General features: G+C 41.3%; 1 protein-coding gene across 1 annotated transcript in view; it reads right to left on the bottom strand.

Annotated features, from left to right (window-relative positions):
• epha6 (eph receptor A6) overlaps positions 1 to 20,759 on the bottom strand; it is a gene marked incomplete at its 5' end in the record, with an annotated part of 76,887 nt that extends 56,128 nt beyond the window's left edge. The window contains 6 exons of the mRNA XM_079497258.1: positions 132 to 360; positions 1,725 to 1,886; positions 2,000 to 2,149; positions 2,502 to 2,630; positions 12,625 to 12,689; positions 20,681 to 20,759. Coding sequence (XP_079353384.1) covers positions 132 to 360; positions 1,725 to 1,886; positions 2,000 to 2,149; positions 2,502 to 2,630; positions 12,625 to 12,689; positions 20,681 to 20,759 — 814 coding nt within the window. The remainder of the gene's footprint in view (positions 1 to 131; positions 361 to 1,724; positions 1,887 to 1,999; positions 2,150 to 2,501; positions 2,631 to 12,624; positions 12,690 to 20,680) is intronic.
• Positions 20,760 to 21,676: the final 917 nt, after the last annotated feature.

Genomic DNA, 21,676 nt, shown 5'->3' with positions numbered 1-21,676 from the left:
ACACACACACACACACACACACACACACACACACACACACACACACACACACACACACACACACACACACACACACACACACACACACACACACACACACACACACACACACACACACACAATGTACTCACCTCGACAGTTTCCATCTATTTCTTCATGTCCAATGCTACAGACACAGCGGCCCAGAGGTACCAACCAGTCTCCATCAGCACCACAGTACAGTTTTGGTGTATCTCTCTCTTCTGCATTCTCCACACATGCACCATGCACCTCCACCAGTGAGGAAGAGTCCAGCCTCGGCACAGTGTCTGGGAAGGCTGCCAGGTTCCGCATAGTGGATGGGCAGTGCTTGTAGAACACCTAGAATATTGAAAAAACTATTTTAATCAAGGATTTTGTAATGGAAATTCCACAATTGATGCTTCTAAATATATATCTGTACTCAAATGCGAGATGGCTTCATAAAAGGTGATCATGATGACTTTGTGGGTTTAAAGAAAATGAATAAATTATGTTTGCAAACAAGAGAGAGATGTTTTCACGTCACTTATATCGAAAAATGTATTGAGAATTGGAGCGGCAGGGGCGGTATTGCAGTCGCTGTACCACACTGTTGAAAAGAGAGTTGAGCTTAGGTGGTTCGGGCATCTGGTTAGGATGCCTCTCGGGCGTCTCCCTAGGGAGGTCCTCGAGGCACATCCCACTGGGAGGAGACCCCGGGCAGACCAGGAAATACATCGACTCACTGGCCTTGGAACGTCTCGGGATCCCCCAGGAAGAAGTCACTAATGTTGCTGAGGCACTCTGGTGGAGCTGTTGCCCCCGCGACCCGACTAGGGATAAGCGGTTGAAGATGGATGGATGGATGGATTATGTATCCAGCCATCCTTCAAAGACCTGCAAAAACCTCTCTTTCAGTCTTGTAAGGAGAGCTGGATACATAAGATAAAAACCTTGGCCAATAGGCAGTATAACCTTGACTGTCTAGATTAGAATGTTGTCGCAGTTCATAATTTGAAAAAGGATATTTATTAACTAGATACAGTTTGAATCACCAAGCAAATAAGCCATGTGCAATGGCAATGCAGTTAAGAAATTAAAAGTTAAGTTAAAATGTGTAATGCAATTTAATGCAAATGTACAAGACAGCACTTGTTTATCATCCTATCCTTGTTCATATATAACACCATTTAGGTCGACATCATGCTATAACTTCATGTTGTGATTATAATATAGCAGCAGCAGGCTATACTATACTATGCTATAACTGTGATAATAATATAGCAGCAGCAATACTATACTATGATATAACTTCATGTTGTGATAATAATATAGCAGCAGCAATACTATACTATGATATAACTTCATGTTGTGATAATAATATAGCAGCAGCAATACTATACTATGAGTCTATGATATAACTTCATGTTGTGATAATAATATAGCAGCAGCAATACTATACTATGCCAGTCAACTGTCTTCCTTCCGTGTGCATTGTGTGCAACACGACGACGGACCACCACCACCACAATATATAAAAGCAACTGGTAATAATATGACTGTCATCATTTCTTTTTTATATACATTTATTTTATGTTTATTTTATTTGAAAGTGAAATATCCCTTTAACAATACAATCTCAGTGTTTTGCAAATTATTTGGGGCCATACAGTATTGTCACAGCCCACCCCACAGGTTGGGAATGGCTGGGCTAGTGGACTGACCTTGACAGACACTAGAGCAATACAAGCTCCCACATCCTGGAAGGCAAGGTAGAAGCCTTTTCTTGTCACCGGCCCCAACTCTCTGATCTCAGTGTTGAGGCGCAAAACACGATCTCCTAAGTCAGTTTGAGTAAAGCTCTCATCAGCCGCAATGGTGTCCACCTTCAATTCATGATTAAAAAAACAAAAAGCATTTTACCGTACAAATCAAATGTATCACATTAGCAGAACGCAGATAGGCCTACTTGTTTCGGTCAATGAAAATGGTCCTCTACCTTGGCATAGTCGGCAGGGTGAAAGCGTGTCCCTGCAGCGAGTGGTTCGTCGGTCTGCAGGTAGAATAGGTTGAAGGTTTCCTTACAGGTGCCAGACACCCATGGGATGGAGTTGCAGTCTCTCAATGTGAACCGTAGCTCTACATATACCTGGGTGCACAGAAACATTGAGTCATTGACTCAATGTGAACCGTAGCTCTACGTATACCTGGGTGCACAGAAACATGGAGTCATTGACTCTCAACATGTGACATGAAGAACATTGTTAAATACTGCTATATGAAAAACATTACATACTGCAGGTAGCCTTTTGAACCAATTGACATATGGCATATCGGCTTTATCAGAAATAGGGGATTAGTACAGTACATGTAACATCGTTAAAAGGACTGATTTGGTGTATCAAATGTGCACTTAACCAAATATGGTGAGCTACAATTTCCGCTCTATTGTGTTATAGCCTAAGAAAAGTGTTTGCGTTAAAGGGTGGTGTTCACCAGACCTTATGAGCAGCCTGCCGCTGGATCCAACCTGAGCGTAACCAGTTGTTCTGATTTGGCTCCATCACATGGCACACCTGAAAGGTGTGAATTGGCCTGTTCTGTTCATCCATCTCAGTGATAGCATCCCACTATTACAAATAGAAACGAAAGGGGAAGCAAGGATGAGATTATTTAGCTATAAATATATAGCTCTCTAAGGGTATATATACAGTAGTGCCCTATACACAGCACCTGAAACATACATTTTATGTATCTATTATATTTTTAGGCTTACTACAGAATATTCACTGTGTTCACATGATACATAGCTTATGCTGTACAGATAAATAAATCATAGTCAATAGTCTTGACTGTGAGAAAATGTGAGAACTTGTAGACGATGAGGTGAAAAGAAAATTGGCATGGAAGCCATCTTTTCATGCTCTTTCTCGTGATTGAGTTGAAGGATTATGTTTAGATCTTTATCATTTTCTGGGCCATGCAGTCTGTTGCATACTGTAGTAATGTGTGTATCTCGTTGGTACATGATTTGCAGCTCCTATGTTTCAATTGGGTTATTATAAAACGTGTGTGTGTGTGTGTGTGTGTGTGTGTGTGTGTGTGTGTGTGTGTGTGTGTGTGTGTGTGTGTGTGTGTGTGTGTGTGTGTGTGTGTGTGTGCATGCGTGTGTGCGTGCGTGCGAGTGTGCTTGCGTGCATGCGTGCGCGTGCGTGTGTAAACACTGGTAGATTTTAAGCACATAATGTAAGCCGACATCAAACTCGGTGCACATCGGCAAGGACTCAAGGGAGTTGAAGTTTTCACTTCAGCGGCAGTAATTTCACTTCCGCGATTCCTACCCTGTTTCAATATGGACAATTGAATGTGAAACTGAAACAAAAAAGGAGAACTGCTGTAGTTGAGAAAAATTCAACATTAAAGAGCAAGATAAAAAAAATGTAAAAAAAACAGTATTGAAATGTAGCTTATATTACCTATTGTAGCTGACTTGCAAGCATGGTAATGAGAAAAGATTGACATACCTATTTAATTGGCCCTAGTACCCAGACCTTAGAAAGAGACAGTCTTACTTTTGTTTTCACAGTTGTTACATCACCCAGATAGTCTCATTTGTCTGCTCTGCTCTAAAAAGGTGTCATGATTAGAAGTTCAAAAGCGGTAACATTTTATTGACAGAACTAGCGCTTTCTTACTTGCCCTGTGGTGTCCGTTTCAAAGCTTGAAAACGTTGCCATGTCAGACTCAGACATATTGAGGTGAATTGAGACTCAGCGAACATGCTCAGAGAGAGAAGAAACAAAGCCACGTCTAATTTGTCAAAGGTCAGGAAGATTATAGACAACAGATCAAGGAGACTGCATATGAATACACACGCCCACACACACCCTCACACACACACACACGCAGGCGCAGGCACAGAAACAGACGCACGCACGCACGCACGCACGCAGGCACGCACGCACGCACGCACGCACGCAGCTATAGTTTGAAGACTGGGTGGCATACATGAAAATAGAGTAGGTTTGGACAGCAATAAGTTGGGAGGGAATTCCACAGTGAGGGAGGGCAAGAGTGCTGGGCCAGATGGCATATACCCAGAGGTCCTAAAGAACTAGAGTTCTGAACTGGACTTGATGACCTCATCCTGGAGTTTTGCAACCTGGCACTAATGAACAACAAACAGCCTGAAATATGGTCTCTGTCTAACATCATTCCAGTGCCTAAAGCTGGGGACTTCTCAAAGCCAGACAACTACCGAGGCATCAGCCTGACTTGTATCACTGCAAAGGTTTACAACCGAATGATACTAAACAGGATACGGCATGCCATCGACCCTCTCCTGAGGGAGAACCAAAATGGCTTCAGATCTTGGCACTAAGGAGAATGATTGAGGAGGTGAAGAAGGATAATTTGACTGCTGTACTCTGCTTCATCGACTTCAAAAGGGCATTTGACTCGATTCGGGCAACTTGCTCCGGGCAATAGAGACCATGTATGCAGGAACAAGGGCCAAGTTGGTGACCAGATGACAACAGTGAGGAGTTTGATATCCGGGCCGGGGTAATGCAGGGGGACACCCTAGCCCCCTTCCTCTTCATCATAGTCCTGGACTATGCACTCAGGAAAGCCATCAGTGGACGAGAGCAGGATCTTGGCTTCACTCTAACACCCAGGAGGTCGAGACGACATCCCAAAGTAGTCCTGACAGACCTGGACTATGCAGATGACTCTCAGACTCTCAGCCTGCTCTCCGACAACGTGGAACAAGCCCAGGAACTCCTGAACAGAGTGGAGCTGGAGTGTGCCAATGTTGGCCTCAGGCTAAATGTCAAGAAAACTGAGGTTATCACCAAAACATCTCACCGGAACATCCACCTCTCACAACAACAGGATGCACTGTGCTGAAGGAAGTCAAGGACTTCAAGTACCTGGGCTCATGGGTCAACTCAACTGAGCAAGATCTGAAAGTGAGGAAGGCACTGGCATGACCAGTGTATGGAACTCCAATCTCCCCCGTCAAAACAAACTCAGCTTCTTCTACGCAACAGTGGAGTCTGTTCTCCTATATGGCAGTGAATGCTGGACCCTGAAGCCAACACTGCAGAAGTCCCTTGACGGGTGCTACACCAGAATGCTGCATGCAGTACTTAACATCAGCAAGACTGTACTGTACATGTTACCAACGAACTGGCCAGATGTATGGAGAACCGGGATGACTGGAAACGACGATGGAGGGCTCGTCTGAGGACGACCTAGAGAGAATTCGTGAAAATCGTGCACTTCGTGACAAGTTTTTGTTTTTTGGCATGGTGTTAGGTATGGGCATAAGGTCTTCAAAAACCATCGCAAACGAGTTTGACTCGCCCCCTAGTGGTCTGTTTGCAATGAATCCGATATTAGATAAGTCAGTATATAGTTGAAACCCCAAATAATTGATAGAAAATATTTTTCAATTGATTTTGTAACTAGTGGTAAATAATGCTATGCTAAATAATGTAGGAAAATCTAAGTTCTGGAAAGGCATTTTTTTCAAGATGGCATCTGTGGTGGCTTAAAATCAAGCCCCCAGTAAGGCTATCCAATGTTGAAGCTGCCACTACCTACTGGCGAAAGGTGGAACTGCAGCACGTTCATGGAGGTGGACAGACGTTCATGATTCGACGTCATGTGCGTAACGTGCGTCATCCCAGGACCCCAAATTTGAGGTCTGGGCTTAACTTCCGCTCACTCGAGCCATTGAGTTATAATTGTACTTCCGGCAGTCTCCTGAGTGCTTCAAAACGCCACTGAGCAACTTCCATCGAAATGAATAGCGGGGGGCGGGGCTAACACTCCGGTTCGGTCTCTCCTTTTATTACTCTATGCTTAAAATGCCTATAAAATCTAACTTCTGGAAAGGCATCTTGAAAATGATGCCTTTCCAGAAGTTAGATTTTTGTTATTTAGCATAGTAATAGAATCCATTGAAAAGCCGAATCTCCTCCCAGCGAGAGTGTAACAATCTACTCGTAAGGATACTTTGCGTGCCCAGGCGGTGGCGTAACCGTCTGGGCACCCGACTGGTAATCCAGTCGCAGTGTGCCGCGGGTTCGACTCCCGAGCCCGACACAGCCTTTACTGCATGTCTTCCCCCATCTCTCTCCCGTTTCCTGTCAGCCTACTGTCTGTCCCTTCAAAAAACCAATAAAAGGCGTAAGCCGCAAAAAATATCTTAAAAAAAAAAAAAAAGGATACTTTGCGTTACAATTGACTGTGTAGCGTTAGTATATAATAATGAAATAGATTGAAAGCATAATAGAATAATTAATGTCAATGTGACCCAAGTCACTTGCACTTGTATCGCTCTCTTTTCTTTTGCACTCGATCACTCGCACGCATGCACGCACGCACGCACGCACGCACGCACACACACAAACACACACACAAACACACACACACATATAACACACACACACACACACATATAACACACAGAGCACTAGTTAAGCCTGGGAGGATATTGAAATAATTAAGTTAGAGTGTTCTCAAATATAAATGATTAAATACAACTCAACCTTGAGCGTGCTAACACATTTAATCTAATATTAATTAAGCTATCTAAATTAGTGCTATGGGACAGCCAAGGGGTGAAATGATGAATCAATCATACTCCCCTGTATCATTTGGACGTCCTGCCAGTGATTTTATAATAAAGAGAAGTCTATGATGGGACCTGTTGTAACCATGCAAGTGTTACAGTGCAAAGCAACACTAGGACGCCCTGTATACTTTGTTGTATGACAAATAGTGAAGATTGCCAATCTACAAGATCACAACGCGCCATGATGCAACACGCTGTGCGCTTGTAGATTTACTATTTTTAAAAATAAAAATAAAACGTTTTGCCATTTTTCCCAACACAACTTTTACATAAGTACAATAAGTTTCAGACTTGCTGATTTAATTCAGTAACTTCTAAATGGAAAATAAAAAACATGCATTAAATGTGGGGATATTATATTAGTCCAACTAACTAATATAATATCTTCACATTCAAAAGGAACACTCTTTGATTGATTAACTGACAAAATGCATATGCATGTCATGATTATATATTATTTGTACATACAGTATCTGTCAAAAAGGCTCAAACACAAATACGTTTGAGAGCTTATTTCCATTGTGGTCCTTTCAAGTGTAATAGCAAAGAAAGGATAGCATTTTCCTTTTTCTGGTTCATAAAGCCTCCATACTATGGTTCATATGATAAAATGACTGTCATTCTCCCATCTCCTGACATATTCTACAGCATTATAGCACGCACAATAAGAATGCTTTAAAAAAATAACACTGGAAACAGTGGCCTTGAGGACACTTGGAGTGGGAGGAATTCATAATGGACTATAGATTTTCCTCAAGGGCTACATCTGATTTTAAAATGTATGCATTGTCTGCCACAGTGAAATAAATATATTCAATTTATTCATGCAATACCTCACTAAGACAGAATACAATTAAAGCTAATTAAGTGTGCTTTGGTCAGTCATAACCATTCGGAATGAAATCAAAATCAAAATCTGACTAATATATATTGATCACGTGATGCTAGAGATCATCTGTAACGATTTCTGTGATCTTTGGAGTTAGTAGCAGTGTGTTTTGATGAAAATGCAAAATGGCCTGGGCCGTGGCTCAGCGGTCCAGGCACCTTGGCCGGTAGCCCAAGTCTGGCAGTGTGCCGTGGGTTCGACTCCCGATCCCGACGGCCTTTACTGCATGTTACCCCCCCATCTCTCTCCCCATTTCCTGTCAGTCTACTGTCTGTCCCTCTATAAAAAATATAAAATAAAGGCGAAAGCCAAAAAGAAAAACACAAAAAAAAGCAAAATGGCAGAAAATCAAGTCTGAGTTGCATCATGATCCAAGATATGCAGGGGGAAACATTTTTGTTGTACAACCCCTACAGTATTGTTCAATTTATCAGCCAAATGTCAAGTGGGCTGTTATAGCGCCACCATGAGGCCCATTTAAACATGCAGTGTGGCGGTTCTTCCTTAGCCTACTCCCTACTGGGTGTGTGCATTGAAAGTTTCACAACAATCGGACACTGCATTCATGATTTGTGGCATTTCGTGCAAAACGGGCCCCTCTCGCAAACTTTTAAAGCCATGTGTGCAACACTGCAAAGTGCCGGAGATTAGCTGCCCACACACTAGTCTCTCGAGACTCCAAGAGGGTGCTGTTTTCCCTTTTTATTTGCAGATGGGTTCCCAGATTGCACACACACAAACTAACACACACACATACACGGAAGGACAGGAGTGAAAACATAGTCTTCAGCCTTCGACAGGACAAATATCTCTAGTTAAATGCTGGGCTTCTCTGTCACATACTGTAATAGAACATATTCTTATTTATGATTAGGAGAACACCCTGGACATAAACAGTTAAATAAAAAATAAAATAAAAAATAAAAATAAAATAAAATATATATATCATTTGTAACTGCACTACTACACTCTTAGAGTTAAATGAACACTGATGTTACTGTGTATCTTCCCCCATCAACTCCTTTGATAGGATTTGGAATGACTGCTATAATATAAGCCCTAACTAAGTGGAGCGCCATTATGCATGCAAATGAGAGGAAACTGAGTGTGTTCGGCAGTATTCCAAAATGCACCCCAGGGATGTGCTGCTGTTTAGGGCAGAGAACAAAACATCACACTTTGTTTGAAGGGTTCTGAGGCAACAGGATATGGAACTACTTATCGCTGCAGTGAAGCTTATTGCAGTAGTCAAATGACAGAGTACCTGTCATCATGAGCGGTTGGAAACGAGGTTCTGCAATTATAAAAATCTAAACTATTTTAATGAAATCATTGCTGTTTGTAATCAGTTAGTTTGCACTTTCATAGAGGTCAGAGTAATGTAGTAAGAGAGTGGTGACACGCTTTGATCTCGCCGCAAAGCGGGTGCCTATGGGCGATAGTTCCAAACATTGCTCCTATGGCTGGAACTATTCCATTGAGATAGAATGAGCACTTCCGCATTCCATTGTTACAATGAGAGTCAACGGGAGTGTCATTACTCTCTTTTATACTACTCTGATAGAGGTTAAGACCTGAGGCTTAACCTCTATCAGAGGTTCTCAGTCTCACACTTTCAAGATTTTTAGCTGTGAGCTTGTATCTATTATTTTTGAATAGCCGACGCAAAATGTAAAAAAAAACACTGCTCATCTGCTGAAAAAACTTAAGTGAGGTGCTGGAGTCACAAAAGGATAATGAACGAAAAATAAAGGGAAGCTCCGCACACTCAAATCTGTGCGGAGCTTCCCTTTTATTTTTTCTTCATTATCCTTTTGTGACTTCCCTCACGTTTTTTCAGCAGATGAGCAGTTTCTTTTACATTTTTATCTGAATAGCAAAAACGCAAAAACCTAAAATGACACTGATGCTTTCACGGTTTTAATGGGTTAACGGACTGCTTTCTTTATTCTATCTATTTTAACCATCCACATATTGAACTTCAAAGTTCAATATGTGTATTTCTTTAATTAACAATGATTATAGCATGGACACTAAAATGTTAAAGCCCATCAGCTCAATCCATTATATAAAGAGGAAAATAGTGCAATGTCCCACAAAGTGCCTAGCCTGGTTTCCAGCCTGATTGGCTGCGTTCTGTGGTGTGTTTTATCACGTCGCTACCAAGGGGCCAGTGAGGCTATTCAACGTTGAAGGTCTGGGTCCTAGTGGTAGGAGGAGGGACTACAGGCGGACCCGTGGATTCATGACCGGGAAACCCCGTGCAGCTGGGCTTTAACATTGAGCGCTCGGTTGCATACGTCACCCCGGACCTCAAAGTTGAGGTCCGGAGGAGGGACTTCCGGCAGTCTTCCGGGTGCTTCAAAACGCCACTGAGCAACTTCCACTGACATGAATAGCTGGGGGGGCGGAGCTTCGCGCCAGTTCAGTCTCTATCCTTTTATATACTCTATGGTCGCTACTGCATATATCAGGAAAGGGTCCTATCTCCAAGGTAGGCGGGACATGTAAAAGGTAGAAATCGACCCGGGGCTTCTGATAGATCTGAGGACATGTAAAAGGTAGAAATCGACCCGGGGCTTCTGATAGATCTGTGGTGTGTGGGTTGGGAAAAAAACCACCAGTTTGACATCGCATCAATGCGCACTGCACAGCTACTGCTGTTGCCCTGCAACGTATGTATCATTCACTAAACTCATCCCATGCAGCCGTCGGTTTTTTGTACTACTGAATCTGACATAGTGGACTACTGAATCTGACATAGTGGACTACTGAATCTGACGTAGTGGACTACTGAATCTGACATAGTGGACTACTGAATCTGACATAGTGGACTACTGAATCTGACATAGTGGACTACTGAATCTGACATAGTGGACTACTGAATCTGACATAGTGGACTACTGAATCTGACATAGTGGACTACTGAATCAAATGAGTGTTTACTTTTTAGTTTTTACCCTAGGTTTTACTCTCAAGTCTCGAACTGGGACAATCTCTTTCAACAGTGAGAAAAGCATGGACAGAGTGGCGCTGACTGATGACATATCAGCAACAACGTGGCTACGTAACAGGTGACGATATGAAATACGAGTCAAACAGGAGACTTTCCAGACTTACTAGCAATAGTAGCAAGTGACAAAACAAATCACGGAATGCAGCGAATCAGGTTAAAACCAGGCTACAAAGTGCCAGTAAGGCTAAAGTGAGATTATCAATGGCATATTGCTCATGTCAGTCGATCTACAAACCTATTCACAGCTTAAGTCAAGTAGTTGGAATGTGTCTCCTGCATTAAACCATCCTAACTGTTAGGAGCAGTGGGAAGTTATGGAACAGTGTCTTGCTCAAGAGAACATTGACTTGATGCCAAGAGGAGGTTGGAATGAACCTTCCGAGTAGGTGACTGCTCTACCTTTGAACGACTGCCACAACTTGTGAATATGTATATCGCAAAAAGGGGTTAAAATGATGTAACACAATTATAACCCATGCAAAACTTTGACAATCACCTTTTTCAACCAAAGAGTTGCCCAGTGCTTTAATATTTTTAATATTTTTGAGAAACACTTATTGGAAGAGAAAGCTACAGTGTGTCTTACTACACCTGTACATTTTTCAAAATACAGTCACATAGTTATACTTTTTTTCAAAGTCACATAAAAGTAGGACTGGTAACTATTCTGAGCTAGGGCCTAGCACTCACAACGGTCCAGGGTCTACAAACTCCATGATGATGATGGGCAAGAATGCATCAACATAAAAATACATATTCCCAATTCCCAAGCATCAGTCATGTTTGTGTTTTCATCAATTTCAATACAGTCTGACTTTGTTTTTCAGCTGACTGTAAAGAATTTCCTGCAAGGCTTCCAATTCTCTCTCCCTGGCGGTCATCAGTGTAACGCTGGCACGCAGAGGTAGGATGACTTAAAAGTGGGACCTGCTGCCTCCATTGTCTTCCATGTACACATTGCAGCTTTGCCAGCATGCTGTGGCAAGAGGAGAGATAGCAGCTGCCACACACAGAGAGATAATACATATTTTTTTATGACTTGGCTCTGCTAGAGGCGAGACGTCTCCAAATGGGTCTGTCTGTCTGTCTGTCTGTCTGTCTGTCTGTCTGTCTGTCTGTCTGTCTGTCTGTCTGTCTGTCTGTCTGTCTGTCTGTCTGTCTGTCTGTCTGTCTGTCTGTCTGTCTGTCTGTCTGTCTGTCCCCAAATAAAAAAAAATTAAGCTCAGCACACTCAGATCTGCGCACAATCAAATTATTTATTTTGATCAATGACTGGACTTAAAGCTGCTATAAGCAATAATATGTCAAAATTTAAATGAAAATGTTTTTTTTTTATTCAGACAGCCAGCAATGGGTAGAACGCTCCCCCTACCATCAAGATGTGATTAACATTGTGAATCACATCTTGATGACATCATCAAGATGTGATTCACAATGTTAATGATTTTTTTCAGACCTCCAGTTCTAGGAAACACAGAATGGGGGGACTTTTTTTTAATTATTTCCAGCTCAAAGGTATATTAATGACATAGTAAAATGTTGAAAATGAGTGGTATGCCCCTTTAACAAGTTACCGCCCTATCTAGTATCTAGTCTCTCGGGACAGACTGCTGACAAAGGAAAAGAGGACGCTGTTTTTCCTTTGTTTTGCCAATGGGTCCCCAGATTGCCGCCTATCTGACCGACTTAATAGATGTCCCTCGGGTCATCGGACGGTTCTCGAGATGTTCTCATTTTGTTGACTAAACTAAAAGACTAAGGTTTTCCAGAAGACTAAATAGGACTAAGACTAAATGGTGTGTTATTCAAAAGATTAAGACTGAAACAAGAATTGTTTCAATCAAATTAATTACCAGCTGCTGCCATATATCCCATAGCTAGAGGCAAAATAACAAAAACGCTAGAAGCTAGAAAACAAAAACGTAAATTTGAGGGGGAAAAATTAAGTGTGACCGGATAGTGCGTTGATTACATAATAATGACATAATCCGATTCTGATTGGAGACCTGTGTCCTCTGCCAAAAAAGCCGAACGACAATCCTGATTTACTTGTAGAAATATGTCATTATCACTCACCCCGTTGACAGGATAGGTCCTCCAGTCTAGTTCTCCGAGGACTGTGGTAGTGTCCAACAGAACCACTAGAAGAGAGTATAGAGAGAGAGGTTAACATTGTATGATTAGAAACTATAGAAAAGGTGCTCTCTGTCAGGTCAGGTAGGTTATTGCGGATCAGAAATGTTCAAAATTCGCCAATCAGGATGGAATATGAAAAGTCGGACAGAACCGTGTTGATCACATGACTATAGAGATAATGTGTACCAATTTCCGTGATGTTTGGACAAAATCTGTAGGAGTAATATCAATAAATGTGTTTTGCAAAAGTTTGCCTCCTGGTGGCGCTATAAAAGCCTGCTGTGAAGCATTCCTTGGACTCTAGGGAGTGTATAGTGCAAAGTTTCATGCAGATCGTTCCAGTTATAGGTACAAACGCAAATCAGTTGAATTACGATGTTTTACTTTGGATTATTTTTTAAACATCTGCCCCAAACTGAGTTTACAGTATGCTTCCTTCAATGTATGAGGAGTGAGCAGGCAGCTTCTTATCACCTGACAGGGGCAGTTTTCCCACTAGGACATAGCGCATGGTACATGTTTTTCCAACCAGTTCCTTTCCCCTCCATCAGGCACTCTGGCTGACCAGGAGAAGGCAGTATAGACCAACACCACCTAGGGCATGGGGTTCTCAACCCGTGGGTCGCGACCCCTCGGGGGGTCGCCAAATTATTTTAGGGGGTCCCCAAATTATTTTCAAAAAAAAAAGAAAAAAAAAAGATTTTTTTAAAATTTTTATTTTCGCGATTTTTCAAAAATAGCAGACCTACAAGCTCGTAGCGCGCCACTCGGTGGCGCGCTATGAGCTTGTAGATCTGCTATTTTTCAATAGCTAAATTATAACAATGCTTAAAACACCAAAAGGGGTTCCCGCCCAAAATGGTTTAAGGTTATTGTAGCAGTCAATTTATATTGGGGGTCGGGAGGGGGCGGGGCGGGGGTCCCGAGACGTTGCCAAAGCATTTTCGGGGGTCCCCGCCCAAAAACGTTGAGAACCCCTGACCTAGTGTATGGGCACTAATGAGGTGGAGGAGAGAACACGCCCCATGCAGGCCAGCACCCACAGCGTCCCCGGTGGTACTTGAACCCGGGACCTTCTAGCTGTGTGAGGCGACTTTTACTTTGGATTTAAAAGATTCCAGTAGGTTGGTATCTACTCACACATTGTGCTTGCAAATAGTTTCGGTTCGCATATGCGAGTGAAATACTCACTGAAGTACAGAGGAATGGGTAAATATGTGCAAACACACCTAAAATTAAGTCAAGACAATTGAAAACAGAACAGCCATGCTGGAGACAGTGTGGCCACAAGGAGGCGGGCCACGCTCATATATTCTGGACTTGTCCAGGATATCCACTCCACCTTGGAGACCATTCTGTGTTTTAAGATACCTCAGACTTGTTCCTTTTTATTGCTGGGAAATATCCCTGAAGAGTTTCTAATACATGATAAATATTTAATCAAGTAAGAAAGCGATCACACGATACTGGTACCAACAGGACCCACCAACGAAAGAACATTGGATGCACATTACTGAGGAACTGTATGTTATGGAAAAACTAACATTCATACTTAGACTACAAGACAGAGAAGTTCTATAAAAAGTGGGAAAAGTGGGATCTCTTCTTTCAGCCTAGTGATAATGTATGAGGATTTCAATGAATGTATCTTGTAATATGAAAAATGCAGCCTTGTTTTTGTTTTTCTCCCTTTTCTTTTTTCGTATTGTCTTTTTTTTGGTTGTCTTTGTCTTTTCATCAATACAAATTAAGTGAAAAAAATAAATAATACTCACTGTAGTAATGAAATCATAAGAAATGTGACAGTAGGTCGTATAGTTTACTATGAAAACCTGCATCTCCTGTCAGTCAGACCATCAGTCACATGACAGAATTATTCCATATGTTGATCTGACCTCATAAAACCCCTATAGTGGTTCCATATATTGATATAGCTGACCTGTTATGACATCACAATGATGACTCGACCAGCTCAACAGAATGGTATAATATATTTCACCTCTTCAGGACTCTCAGCTGACTATCATCACCTGGATATATTGAGATCACGACACTGACCTCATCAAACCCTGGATAGCCACACATGGAGAAGACTGGATCATCACCTAGATCTGCATCTATGGAGCCGGCCAGCAACTCTACATCTGACCTCACGGACACCAGATTATTAGTTTAACTCCTGGTTCTTAACTGTGCCGTATTTAGAAGCTCTTTTGTGTCAGTCGCTTCTCGTCCTCAGGGCGTCTTACTGGTATAGACTATTTTATAACCCATAGCCTGGATGGACGATTGCTCTGCGATTGGCTAGTTCATTGTTAGGCCCCCACTTCATCATTCAGTCAGTGAGTCAGTCAGTTAGTTGCAGTCCAGCCAAAAATAGTTGTAAAGCTCTCAACAAAGACCCGACTGAGCTCTCAAATAGCCCCTATGGAGGAATAACAGCTCAGGACTGCTCTATCAGTGCATGAGCAGCTTGGCATCAAGGTGAATACTGAAGTAGTAGAGCATTCTGTGCTCCTCAACGATAAACTACTAACATTAAGGGGGGAACCTTTAATCTTTCGAAATGCTGAAAAACTAAATTTAAACCACCTTTGGAAAGAAATACAATTTCCATGAAAATTAATTCATAGAAAAAAATAAAAAAGGACAGCTGTCTAGTGTCTAATAATATGCGTGACCTCACCTCTGACAAAACATTTACAGAGCTGGCTACAACGTGGAAAGCTTTGACTTCAGACTTGTTGTTCCAGGCATTTTACAATGAATCCCACTTCAAACCACAAGTATCCACTACATGCTGCATTCAAGTGTGTCTACATCTGGTCTGTGTGTGTCTCATCCGTGTGCGTTTTGTAAAAGACCCATACCTAGATCCCATTCTCTACACCCTGGTCACGGCTTAAGCCAGAAGAGAGCCCGCCTGAGCACATTTTATATGATGAATGTGCAATTTCCTTTGTCTCCGCACACCCAGTTAATTACAATCTCCACCAATAAGTGGGCTTCAGTAGCCCACGTTATAGATCAGAGCTGTCCTCAGACAGCCTGTCATTCAAGCCTACGGTGGACTTCTCTAATGCTTAATTTATATACACAACAACAACAGCATCACACGCTGAACATAGCCTAGTACCTACAGTACGAGCTCACAATGTGCCGTGTCGCATAGCGTTGTGTACCTGCAGATCTGATCATTTCAACACAACACCAGCAAGATATAAAGTCAGGCTTCAAAGAGGCAAAACTAAAAGTAGTGTGAGTGTGAGTGATATTTTGTGGTTAAAAAGTTAAAGCTCTATATTCCGATAGTAATCATTGCTACTGAGTGTTTGTTCAGTAGTAGGGTCTCTGAAGCTCTTTAATACAAACATAAATACATTTTCAGGTGGCTTGCCAATTTGATCCAATCAGGAGAGATTGCCCATTTAAATCTGCTTCAATTATAGTTTCCAGATCCAATTTTATCAGCTCATTCCTGTGTCATCAATTCCAATTATTTCTGTTGTTAATCTTGCTTCCTGTATGGGTAGCTCAGTCTCAGGTAGCTCTAATGCCTTCATTAGAGTTACTCTTCTCTTCCTGCGCTCGCATGAAATGCAGACCAGCCTCTCTTCTGTTGTGAAAATGTAAAGAACGTTTTACCTACTAATACAAAGGCAGCTTGTGTACTTAATCTTCATATGACCACCGCGCTCTGACTGTAGGTGCGCCACCCGATTTACAACATATCAGGATCAAGGAGATGGGTCGCACACACCAAGACTGTGGTTCAAAATGTTTTATTTCAAACCATGACAAACGTTTCGGCTATCCAGCCTTCCAGCCAGCATGTGTACTTAGAAAGCCTACTTTCCTTAGTGGACGTACTCTGAGCCCCCCACCACACAGAAAGGGATTTTTTTTTCACCGGAAGGAAAAATCTTGTCTATGAGGTTTTCTCTTGGCAATATCGGTAGAGGGCGCAGTGGAGTAACTAAAATTATTTTTCTTCTGGTGAAAAACAAAATTGATTTTATACGTGTGGGGGGCTCAGAGTGTGTCCACTAAGGAAAGTAGGCTATCTAATAACACAAGCCACCTTTGTATTGGTGAGTAGGTAAACGTTCTTTATAATTTCGCAACAGAGGAGAGGCTGGTCTGCATTTCATGCGAGGGCAGGAAGACAACAGACAGTCCCAGAGACTTAATGCAACGGCAACAAAGGGCATTAGGGCTATGGACCACTTCTGTTTACTAGAGAGCTGGAAAGACGAGGAGACCCTTGTTACGGAACAAACACTCTATAGCAATGATTACTATCGGAATACAGAGCTAAAACACTAATAAAAAACCTACAGCTTTATGTTGAACGGTTGAACCACAGGTACCGGTATACAGAAAATCCTTTTTACACTCTTGGATTTTACTGTATTATTAATATTTGTAGTAATGTCATGAGGCCTTTTCATACCCTGCTGGTAATTAAGGAGTGAATTGTAATACAACTGCCTTTTTGATTGATTAATTGATTGATTGATTGATTGATTGATTGATTGATTGATTGAATACTTTATTAACAAGTTTGATAACAGTACAGGTAGTACTGGTAGTCAAAGGTTATGATGCTAAAGTAATAACATAAAAAGCCCCAGGGCCTTGTTTCCATTCCTTGATTCTCTTGTTGATTGATTTGCAATATGATAAGAAACAGACTGAAAGAGATTGAAAGGGGAAAAAAATCACAGTTAGACATCAATCAGTTCCAGCAACTATAGTATTTTTGGAGGCAGGGAATATGACCCAAAGCTGCACACTTCAATATGATGTACAGCGCTCATTTAATTATTAAACACACGCAGGCAGGCAGGCACGCACCACAATGGAAAAAAGACCCAGACCCAGGACTATTTTGTGTTATCCTTTTAGGTGTTAGTTACTATACTTCCCGTGCTGCTGTTTACATTTTTGTATAAATAAAGTATTCAACGCACGCACGCACACATGCACGCACACATGCACGCATACACACAGACACAGACACACAGACACACAGACACAGACACACACACACACACACACACACACACACACACACACACACACACACACACACACACACACACACACACACACACACACACACACACACACACACACACAGAAAGATTGAGAAGAGCACTTCCATCCATTGTTATGCCAAATATTACTGTTGCCGTCTATACATCTATTTTGTCAGGACAAATACAATCATGATTGTATTATTTTGTTCATGACATGTAAGGTCTCACACCTTAGTATGGGACATAAACTATTTTGTAGTGATCTACTGCTGTAGGTGAGACATTTCAGACTTTTATTGTGTTGCAGACTTGAAAATCAGTAGTAGTGACATAACAACAAAGGATAAGGATGAGTGGTGTAGCCATCATGGTAAAGAGTGTTGTTATTCATCAACATTGATTTCTAGATTTTCTACGTAGCTACGTTTTTCTATACATCAGTGACTGGCTGCTCCATTTGAATATTTGCAGCATACAAAAATGCTGGTACTCATGAAAGTATAATGCGCAATTAATAAACAACACTTTCTCCTTTGGCGTTTTATGGACACATTTTACAATTGACTCATTCTAAAATAAAAGTCTCTGTTACATAATTGGCCATGGGAATATTAACCTCCTGCATACATATTTTGCTTAAGACAAATTTGAAATACAGCATATTATATACAAAAATATATAGAAATTATATATATTTGACTGAGATACATTTATCAAAACGCCCTTCCGCTGCAAAAATGTTTTGCCTTCACCAGGCATGTATGTTTATATGTAATTAAAAGGATGGTGATGTATTGTTCTATATGAGATGATAACCACACTAAACAACAGAGAATGGCAATCACAGTGTACAGAATCTGCCTGTGAACCACACTGTAGTTACTACAGTGTATTCTCAGGACAAATCAGGACCCAGGGATGTCTACAGAATATTCCAACCTAGGTTGGTGATACAGCACAAAGGCGTTCTACATTAAAGTGTCTGCCAGAAGTAGGCTATGCCTGAAGGCCTGTTGAGATGACATACATGGGAATTCTTACAACAGTGAACAACAATGATAAATACAGTAAACGATCAACAAAAAACAATGTAGAATTTAATAAATACAAATATCTCATTCTCACTATGGTATATGTCTGTCTCTCCTTTAAGGACACCAAGTGTTTTACGTGTTTACCTTTACCTGGGTAAATCTTCACCTAGTCAACTACAGGTGCATGGGTAAAACTGACTAGCATGTACTACTTGGTACATGAGTGTGTAAAAGGCATGCATGATTGTTACGCTATAGAGCTAGACACTTTATGCATTGCACACAAAATAAGCTTGAATAGAGTGAAATAATTCAAGCAAATGGTATTTTGATGCTGAAATGAACGGCATGTGAGCCATACAACCTGCATCTGAAGCTTTTAGAAGTATACACCTAATATTTGAATCAAAAATGTAGTTTAATTAGTAAAATATTAGCAAAACGTGCATGCTGCTTTATTATGTTATATATATAGCCTATATATGTTAAAGTGTAATAGGTTACTTCTAGAGTGTAGGACTACACAGAATTTAATCACCAAACTTTATTACAGGTATGAATCCCCTCTGAGCATTGGCCTTCATTCTGCTCAGCTGTCATGCTACTATTAAAGTAAAGCATTATGCATAGCCTAGACACACGCACGTACGCGACTACCCGCACATGCACGCACACACACACACACACACACACACACACACACACACACACACACACACACACACACACACACACACACACACACACACACACACACACACACACACACACACACACACACACACACACACACATGCAAATTATTTGAAGAATGTGACATTTAGATTGTGAAGGGGTTATAGCCCTTTATAAAAGGGTCAGACATTTGTCCTTTTGAAAGGCATTTTAAACAATTGACAAGGACAATCTCAAGAGATTTTACAGTTGGATGTCAACTGCTTACTTAACACCTGTATGTGTGTGTGTGTGTGTGTGTGCATGTGCAAGGGAGGATACTCTGAAAACATGTAGAGGAATGTCTAAATATCTAAATGTAATGCTAAACTCGCTCTCATAGCCTACCAGATATATTGATGAACAATGCTTGAAGTAGGCTAGAACTTGTGAAAAATAACCTTTTTTGTTTAGTATTTTCTTCTGTAGCATTGTTCCAAGATAGCCTACCTTATAATATATGAGTATGACTGAGGGAGTTAACACATGCACAGAAACAGTAGGCCTACTAAAACGATTTAAAAATGATCACATTTGATTTAAAGGTAGGATAAGTGAAAGGTTAAAGCAACATATTCTGATTGCTATAGATTTTTCAGTAGGAGTCTCCAGGTGACAACATTTCAGCCAATGAGGAAAGAGTATACCCAATTATCAGCATTTTATAGTGCTCCAGTTCCAATTTTGCCTGCTAATTTCTCTGTCATCACTTCCAATTTCACTTGTTTAATCTGAATCCTGACTGAGTTCTCTATCCTGAATGGATACAATTGGTATTCCGACCTGAACATGCATTTTCTGTTAAATAAGAGAGGATACCCCCTACTGTAGCTGTTACTGAACAACAGAACAATCAGAATATAGAGCTAACACTTAATTGCAACCAAAGAAAATCAAGTTAGGATAGGCTTGCTATACTTTTCTTGAACTCTGTATGCACTGCACGGTGATTCATTCCAGTAGCCCGATCTCTGCAATCTCAAGTGAATTGGTATAGATAGAACATTGAAGAATGGAAGTTGACAGTTCTATTGCGGCGTTAGGAAGGACGGAGAGTTGGCAGGTATAGGCTATTTAGACTTATAATGACGACTGTACCATGTTACAGGTAGCCTAGCTTCAAACTATTGCAAACTAAGTAAAACATATAGTAAGAGTGTCACTTTGTATCGCTATAGCTATGTGTTCTATGTCCTTGAAACTCACCTTGGTTTGTGATACCTGGGTCCGACAAGATACTTTTAATTAAGAAGAAGAAAATTACGTAATAATTTCCACTCGACATGTTTGAATCGAACATCCAGTGAGTTAATGCTGAAGTCTAATGCTGGACAGAGATCCCCAAACAGCCAAACTACAATGATTTTAGTTGAAAATATGCTTCTGTAGCTTCCTTAATTCATCCAAGCCCAGAGCGATGCTGTGGAATCCTTAGAAATTGGTTTTCCAACCATCATCACCATCCCGATCCCCGCCAGGAAGGAGACTGGAACGCCGAGCCATTGCGCACACGACCAGTGAGTGGCAGTGATTACCGTGGTCGGTGCGCCGTTGTCTGTGTATGAGCTGGAGCAAGTTCAAGATAAATCGGTGTGCACCCTGTACCAAGATGCACTTAAATCTTCAATGACTAACCCCGATACACGGTACGTACGCAAATCAGTTATCTTGGTCAGTTGGTGAACCGTTGAATGTAACCGACTCTCCAAAAACTGTAGGCTTATAAGCGATCAACTTCGGTTATGCATCCAATGATCCAGACATCCAGTTTGTGCGGATGTCTACCTCGTAGACTACAGTAGGCATAGCCTAGTTTTCTCTCCGGATACGATTGATCTTGTCCATTTGAAGATTCCTCGAGTCGAGTCGGTTTAGGTTCAAACCAGTGCGCCTCTCTCTGTCTCTATCTCTGTTATGCATCTCTATCTCTCGGTCTCCCCCCTCTGTCCCTGGTGCTCTGCGCAGATTGCACAGATTTAAGTTTTTCACACGCTGAAACTGGAGATTTCTTTGTTGTAAATGAACACATAGGCTATAGCCTACATACATATTCATATATTTATTATTGGAACTTATATTTTACTTTAGGCGGTGAGCTTTGATTGATTGATTAAATAATAAATAGGCAACTCAACAGTTTGCAGAAAAAAGCACAGGAAAGTAGTAGCCCCCAATACAAGGTCTGCTAAGAGGATTTTTTTA

This window comes from Electrona antarctica (genome assembly GCF_951216825.1).
Source record: "Electrona antarctica genome assembly, chromosome: 3".
Taxonomy (NCBI): domain Eukaryota; kingdom Metazoa; phylum Chordata; class Actinopteri; order Myctophiformes; family Myctophidae; genus Electrona; species Electrona antarctica.
This window is presented reverse-complemented; position numbering and strand designations above follow the sequence as displayed.